Here is an 8,119-nt window from a genome sequence, read left to right as displayed (position 1 = left end):
GGCCCTGCTCCCACTCCTCTGGGGATAAACTGGGACAGGCTCTGTCACTTACCCACCACGTGTGCCAGAAAGAGGGGGCAATGGTAAAGGGCGGGGCACCTGTATTTTGCAATAACCCCCCGGGAAAGCTGGCTCTGCTTCTCCCCATCCTGAGCAGAGAACCACTGACTCGGCACAAGCTAGGACAAGATACCAGCCATCACTGAGAGGTTGAGCTAAAATTTCATTCAGTCAAACAAAAACAAAAGAGTTTATTTCACGAAGGAGGAAGCAGCAGCCCATCATTAAATGACCCCCAGAATCGCACAGTTGGTGGCAGATAACGCTGGAAAAATAATGTATGTTTTCTGAATTCCAAGTCCAAGTGCTCGTTCTGTCTCCCCTGCTGCCTCTGATTTCAATCTGATGCCACCGATAAGTCAGCTTCTTACTTGTAAGTCTGACTGGTCCCTTGACCTCCTGGGCCTCGGTTTCCTCACCTGCAAGATGAGGAGCTCAGATTAAACCATCTCTGAGAACCAGGATGAGGGAGCCTCAGAGACTCAGGGTTGTGACAAGCAGCCTCCAATGGGTCTAATTTTTTAAAACCACATGGGATAGCACAGACCCAAGTTCAAATGGCAGCTCTGCTTGACATCAGGGTGGGCAGGGCGGTTGTTGGCCGACCCTTACCTCCCAGTTCTGTCTTCTTGATTCTTCCCAGCTCCTCCGTGGGGCACATCCGCAGGCTGGAGAGAACCTCAGAGCCCCCAACTCACAGAGGGGGCGTGAAGGGGCTGCAGCAGGGTACTAGGGCCTCAGGGGCAGCAGAGGAAGGGAACTTCTCACAGATGACCCGCTCTCAGCCTGGAAACACCTTCCACCCTAAGCCGTGTCCCCTGGCATCTGACTGGCAAGCAGCCCCTAACTCAAGTGCCGCCCACCCCTGCCATCCCCCATCACAGCCCTCTGGTCTTCCCACTTCCCGACTGTCCCACCTGCACTCAAGTGAGGTAGGCCTGGTCCTCCAGGGGCCCCACCCGTGTTGTTTCAAATCTACGAGACCCCGCACCTCAAATACAGGACACACACACACACACACTTTTTTAAAAAATTTGAGCCTAAAAAGCAGTTGGCTACATGTGAAGGGTGATAAACTTTATTGTTGCTGGCATAGGTGGTGTCCCAGGCCTGAGGTCTGGGCTCTGGCCTCTGGTCCTGATCCAGAAGCTCAGGCAGACCCTGAGCCAGAGAAATGCGCCTCTTGCCTCCGCATCCCGAGCCATCCCACTCCTGCACCTTCCCTCTTGTGCCGTCCTCAGAAGGGAGGAAGAGCAGGACCACCCAGCCCGCTAAGGTTGGTTCTCCCACTAGGCCAAGTAAAGGGGTAGAAGTTCCAAGAATCCCAAATGCCACCGTTTGGAGCCCTTGACTCTCCACTCCCCATCAAACATTCAAGCACCAGCGCGAACCATCCTTGGAGCTCATGTTCTTTTATTTCAACCACCATGTCACTTTGGGGTTCCTCACAACAGCCCTGTGAGGTAGGAAGCACCCCATTTCGCTGTGGGGAGAAGCAGCAGGAACAGGCCTGGGTCTCAGCAGCAGAGAGGGGCTCCTGGGGAGCCCCCGACAGCACAGAACCCAGACCCAAGAAAGAGAAGTCTTTCCCACCAGTCTGGTAACTTCCCGTCCACCACCCAGACTTTCTCATCACATCCCCACTACCAAAGCAGGGCCTTGAAAAGGCACTAGAACCAGAGTCAGGGAGGAGTCAGGCCAGGGCAGGGCATCAATGATGGGTGAGGATGCGCACGAACTCCTCATAGTTCACCCTCCCGTCCTGGTCCACGTCAGCCTCGCGGATCATGACGTCCAGCTCCTCCTCGGAAAGCTGTTCCCCCAGCTTGCCAGTGGCCTGCTTGAGCTCGTCCACGCTGATATAGCCATCGCCATCCAGGTCGAAGTCATTGAAGACCCCCCGCATGTCCTGCTTGCTGGCCCAGGCCCTCATCCTCTGGACCATCTCCACCAGGAACTCTTGAAAGCTGATGACGCCGTCGCCATCCGTGTCCACCATGGCGATGAGCTCCTTCAGCTCAGCCTCCGAGAGACTGTGGCCCAGGGTCTGCATCACGGCGCCCAGCTCCTGGGTGTTGATGGTGCCATCCCCATTCTTGTCAAACTTGGAGAAGGCGTCCTTGAACTCGGCCTCCTGCTCTTCAGACAGCTTCTTGGCCATGTCGCTTGCTGCCAACCAGCTCAAAGGGCTCGCTTCAGAGCTGGGGACCGGCTAGGATGTGAGGCTGCGTCTGTGTGAGGGCAGAGCACCAGCGGCAGCCTTGCCATGGATGGGAACCCCTCCTTTTCTACAACCCGAGCAAAGGAGGGGGAAGACTCCCCGCCCTCCCCACGTCCTCAGGCGAAATCCTCACCCAGGGAGGGACAGGCCAGCTGCAGACAAGAAATGCAGGAATTGGGCAGGCAGGGCCCGCCCAAGAGAGCCTGGAGGGAAGCAGCGTGGGGGCCCTTGAAGCTTGCCACCCTCTCCCGGCCCCCACGGCAAACCACGCTGCTCCAGAAGCTGTTTACCCAGGTGACCGTCACAGAGACCCTGGCCAAGCTGAGGGGTTCAAGACCACTTCCCCGATTTACAGATCCTGAGGCTGGAAGGGGAAGGAAGCCTCCCTCAGCAGACACAGCAGGCCCCAGACAGCTGTGTCTGGTGCTCCTGTTCTCCTCTCTTGGGGCTGATAGCCAACTCTTGCCCCACAGGGTGGGGCTGGTGGGGGGCAGATGGTGGTAGAACTGAGCGGAATTCTACCAGGGTGGAACCAAGGGCATTGTCAAATTCCCAGTCCAGGGCTGTCAACAGATCAACAGATGGAGGATGCAGCTAGCTGCCTTTAGCTTCGAGAAAACAAGGAGCTGGATGAATTCAGAACCCAGTGCACAGGTGGTGCTGAGAATTGTTTATTAAATGAATGTTCCAAGTGTGGTTTCAGAGGTGAGGAAAAGGCTTCCTGCCCCACAGAATACTTTTCCTCCAGCTCCGTGACTCCTTCGATTCCATTCTATGGTTTAGTCCAAGGCTTTCCATGTAGACACTGGGGAAGGAGTGGGGGACTCGTTTACATTCACAGACGAGTATTGCCCGAGAGCTGGGGAGACTGGAGAGCACTGGGTTGCCCCTGAAGATGCCGGGGGTAGAAGGATATAGAAAGAGGTGGCTGAAACTGTGAACTTGGCCTCGCTTGCAAGTTTACTAAGAGTCAGCCCTAAGCACAGAAACCCAGGCTGGGAACCCCCCAGGCCCAGTCTTTCTGCTCTCCGGAAGGCCATCATCTCTGTCCACTGCTCTGAGTGGCCGAGTTTAGACCAACAGCTCAGCCCTTGGGGACTGTCTCCAACTCCTTAGCAAGTGAGACCCAAGGCTGTGAAGGGACATTAGCATTGGAGTCCCCACACTGACTTTCTCAAGCAAGTCCTCTCTTAATCCCTATAAATTCCCATGACTTCCCCCCACCTCTACCTGCATGTAAGGAATAAACTCCTTCACTCTTCTCCTGAGAAATTTTATAAATTCCATTTCTTTCTGGTTCAGCCCATCAAACAGACCAAAGATTCTCTCCTTCCCTAGAAGGCAGCCAGGCAAACACCTCCCCCCACCCTCGGCATTACACACCTACCCCCCAGCCCACCCCAAGTCCAGGGGACCCAGATGCAGAGAGAGACACCAAGGAAAACATTCCAGGTATCTAACTCCTTCTATGAAGACGTCTTAAAGAAGGATTGCTATTTCATCTTTGTGCTGGAATAGTACAGAGACCTCAATAAATATTGGGCAATCGATTTCTCAATGAAACTGATGACCAGTATCTGGTGGAGAATGTGGGTCCGCCTGGAAATTGGCATGGGGAAGCTCCTACTTCATAAGCGACAAGGAAAGGGTGGAACTCCTAATTACTAGGACCAACCCAGATCATTTATTTATTTTTTTAAAGATTATTTAAAGATATAAATCTATATTTTAAATTTGCTTTTCTTCTCATCTTATTAGCAGGACTGGTGATTAAAAATCCAAGATGCTTAATACATTTCTTATTTTCCCTTGGTATTAAGTAATACACTGTAAACGACAGAGAACTTTTCAGACACTATCAGGAGACTTGAGCTGGGTTCTAGCTCCATCGCTGATTTGGGAACTTAAATTGTGTCTCAATATCTTCATCTATAAAATAGGATAATACGCCTACCATATCTGATCAGGGCACTTAGGATCAAAGTATCTTTGATCAACGGAAGGTGTTATTATTCTATGATCAACCTCATGTTCGGTAGCAAGCTGGTCCGTGTTTGATGTAAGCCAACACTCAAGAGAATATCCACTTGAAGGGAGACCTTGCTCTCGATTTTGTTATTGTATCTTTCTTGATTGAACTGATGAACTTGTCTGCCTGGAGGTTTTAGTGACATCAAACAGTCCAAGGCTCTGAACGTTGTTGGCTTTGGAAGTCAGCCCTAAGACGCATTTCCGCAGAGAGCAGAGGCTTCTATTTAGAAAGAGCATCTAGTGAAGTGTCGTCACGGGACAGGAAGATGATTATTATTCATGATGGGGTCTCAGGAGGTAAAGTCCTATGCCCGAGGCCCCCCACAAATCTGGGGAGAGAGCCACACTTCTGGTTGGTTACGTCCCCATCCTCACCCCAGCGTTTTGGATCCTGCTTCCTCTCCAATGCAGTGCTTTCTGTTTTCAGAGCATGAATAACACAGAAATCGTTTTGTGGCAAGCAGTCAGCCACATTGGGCCAGCTTCAGGGATAGCCGCTCATGGGTAACCAACACCACAGGGCGTCTGACAGTCGAACTCAGGGCTGGGAAAAGGGGGACAACATGGCATTTGTTGCCAAAACCTAATTAAGCTTAATCAAGCCCCTTTCTTCCCCTGCTGGTTTAATATACAGCAGCCTCGGTGCAGATCCCAGCCCAGCTCTTTGGAGGGAGTGGGCAAGAACTAGAAATGCCTCAAATTCATGGCATCTTCATAGCTAAGGTGCATCGATGGGCTGCACCTCCTGCTGAGCTCCCTGTGTGTGATGGGAGCAAGGGTGTGCATCACCCAGGGAGCCCCAGGCTGGGAGACTCTCACATGCTCAGCCCCCGACACTGGGGGCCACGTAAGAAGCATGCACAAGAAGACAAGTGAGAGGAGAGAAGAATGCCCCACATGGGCTCCAGTGAGGCAGCTATCTCCCTGAGCTGTGTGTGAGGGAGAAAAAGGAAAGCCGTCATGGGGCACAGAATAACCGCACCTGAATGGGGAGACAGGTTTGCTGAGAAAGGAGCACCTGGAACCAACAAGAAAGGAGAAGGATGTGGTTTGGCTGAGAGGGGAGAAGTGGGCAGGTTTGCTGGAGAAAGACTTGAGCCTTTTTGTGATTTTTTTTTTTTTTTTAATTTTATTTATTTTTCCCCTAAAGCCCCAGGCGATAGTTGTATGTCATAGTTGCACATTCTTCTAGTTGCTGTATGTGGGACGCGGCCTCAGCATGGCCGGAGAAGTAGTGCGTCTGTGCGCGCCTGGGATCCGAACCCGGGCAGCCTGCATCGGAGCGCACGCACTTAACCGCTAAGCCACGGGGCCGGCCCGACTTGAGCCTTTTTGGTGTTACCTGTTGGAGGTCAACTCTCCCACTCAGGACACATTCTGTCTCCTGCCCCCTCTCAGTTTATCATCTCCCTGACACTGTTGCCAGGGAAACTCTGACTCTTCCTAGTGAGAATGGCCATGGTCTCAGAGGCGAAGAGGGTCCCCTTCATTGAGGGGGGTTGAGACGCCTGCAGCTATTACAGGAAGGATGAAACCCTCTCCAAGGTGGGCTAGGAGAGTCCTTGAGGGCGCTTACAGAGTCAGCAGGCCACCGCTGCTCGAGGAAGGGGAGTGATCACTCATCGACTGCCTCATGCAGTAGTCGTGAGTGTGTGTGTGAGTGTGTGTTGTGAGTGAGTGAGTGTGGGTTTGTGGGAGTGCGGAAGAAAGAGTGTAAGAGTGTGTGGATGTGTGAGTGAGCATGTGGGAGTGTGGTGTGTATGTGTGTGTGTATTGGGAGAAGATGTGTAAGTGTGTGTGAGAGTGTGTATGTGTGACTGTGTGGTATATAAATTGTGAGTTGTGTGTGTTGGGAGGAGATGTGTGAATGAGTGTGAAGGGGCGTTGGGAGGAGGTGTGACAGACAGTCTGAGTGTGAGAGTGTGTGAGCATGTGAGTGTGATGTATGTGAGAGCATGTGAGCGAGTGCATGCACGTGTACATGAGTTGTGTGTGTGAGAGTGAGTGTGCTGTGTGAGAAGGTGTGCTGGGAGGAGGTGTGCAAGTGAGTGTGAATGTGTGCTGGTAGGGGTGTACGAGTGTGATGTGTCTGTGAGTGTGTGCATGTGTGTGAGAGCGAGTGTGCTGTGTGTGCGTGTGTGTGTGAGTGCATGTGAGTGTGTGTGTTGGGAGGAGGTGTGCAGGTGGCCATCCCTCTGTTCAGGGTTTAGAACCAGTGCTGTGGAACCAACGCTGAAGCCAGCTCCAGCTTTCCCCAGAACAAAACACACTCCAGCCCTCCCACTGCTGTTTGGCTCTGTGGGTGAAACACTTGTGGGAACCCGTCAGACGGGTCGGGGAGACTCCGGCTCCTCTGACTTGCTACAACCTGCTTGTCCCCCACCCCTGAGCCAGTCCCGCTGTTGGCACCACCCCGACCTTGCCTGGGGAAATCCCACCAGTGGGACACGAGAAAGGAGCCTGGGTGGGAATCCCTGCATATCACAGCACAGAGCTGTGACACCGGCTCCACAGAGCCCCCTCCATCAGGCCTTTCTTCAGTAGTGAGCAGTAGAAATGGCAAGTGATGGTTCTGCCTTCACAGAGCCCCCGTGTGCCCGTACCCCTAAACACAGCCCACGTTCCCCACGGAGGCCACACAGCATGTGGTTACATCACTGGCTTTGGAACCCGGCGGCTGTGGGGTAGAGTTCTGGCTTCCCACATCACAGGCTGTGTAGCCTGGAGCAGGTGACTCCACCGCCCCAGCATCAGCTGCCTGTCTGGTAAAGGAGAAAACGCTAGTACCTGCTTTGAAGGTGTTGAGAGGATTACAGGAGCTGAGAGAAAGCATCAGCTCAGTGCCTGGCACAGAGTAAACACTTAGTGAATGGTAGCTATTCCTGTCACTCATTCACCCAAGTGCCAGCTCTCTGCTGGGTACCACATCACACTTCCATTTCCTCCAGGCGTCTTCTTCCAGGTCAAAGGACAAGCATGCTTGAAGCCGACCAGGTGGCTCTTCTAAGTTCTCAGAAAGTCTTAAGCTGAGTTAAACACCTGATCACACTGATACTAGGGACAGGGTCTGTCCTGCTCACCACTGCTATTCCTGGTGCCTGCCGCAGAGCGGCGTCCTGGCTGTGGAGGGTATTCGATAGGTGAACATCATTCTACAGGAAATGATCATGTTTGGAGGACGCAGAAGCTGGAGGTCATCTTTCCATTTTAGATCTCTGTCCAAGAAAAGGTGTGATTCTTGGGCTTTCAGGGGGTCACCTGGGAAAGGGCAGCGACCCTACTCTCATAGAGATTATGTTCAAAAGAGATACATCACAAGTCTGTGCGTTCTAGGGCTTGTGTGTTTGGTTGCTTGGCACTCAGAACTGCTTGCTGGCCTGGGCTGCTGTGTATTCAGTGTCCACGATTCGTCTAGACGTGTCAGGGTGGTTGGCAAGAGCAGTCCTTCCTCCTTTGTTCCATCAATGACACACCTGGGAACTTGGCAGGACACACATTGCTCTCTATTCACCGTCCACACACGTACCCGGCCCCAATGACAATGGCACTAGTTATGGACACTTTCTGCATGATGTGCTTTGAGTAAAGTATTTTCCCAGATACTGAAACTTATCCCTGTAAGCACCAAGCGTTTTCATTTTAACCATATTTGGTGGAAATCTTTCTAAGGTGTATTATGTGTTTTACTTCCCGTCATTTTAAACAAATTAGGTGAAATATAACTCCACTGGTTGGAGATGATCAGTAAGACTGCCAGTCTTGTCATAATGTACCACTGCCCAGAGGGACTCATGCCATGTGTTTCTC

The 8,119-nt window shown here is 52.3% G+C and overlaps 1 protein-coding gene across 1 annotated transcript; it reads right to left on the bottom strand.

Annotated features, from left to right (window-relative positions):
* Positions 1-1,771: 1,771 nt before the first annotated feature.
* On the bottom strand, positions 1,772-2,328 carry LOC101403748 (calmodulin-alpha). Its single transcript, XM_004425461.3, has one exon. The coding sequence runs from the start codon at positions 2,219-2,221 to the stop codon at positions 1,772-1,774; it is 450 nt and encodes a 149-aa protein (XP_004425518.1). The 5' UTR covers positions 2,222-2,328.
* Positions 2,329-8,119: the final 5,791 nt, after the last annotated feature.

This window comes from Ceratotherium simum, chromosome 32 (genome assembly GCF_057802395.1).
Source record: "Ceratotherium simum simum isolate JZ-2026a chromosome 32, ASM5780239v1, whole genome shotgun sequence".
NCBI lineage: Eukaryota > Metazoa > Chordata > Mammalia > Perissodactyla > Rhinocerotidae > Ceratotherium > Ceratotherium simum.
Note: the sequence above shows the minus strand (reverse complement) of the source record. Positions and strands in the feature narration are given on the sequence as shown.

Bases quoted from the DNA above. Each gene is read 5' to 3' on its own strand.
- LOC101403748 (XM_004425461.3), bottom strand. From the start codon at position 2,221: ATGGCCAAGAAGCTGTCTGAAGAGCAGGAGGCCGAGTTCAAGGACGCC.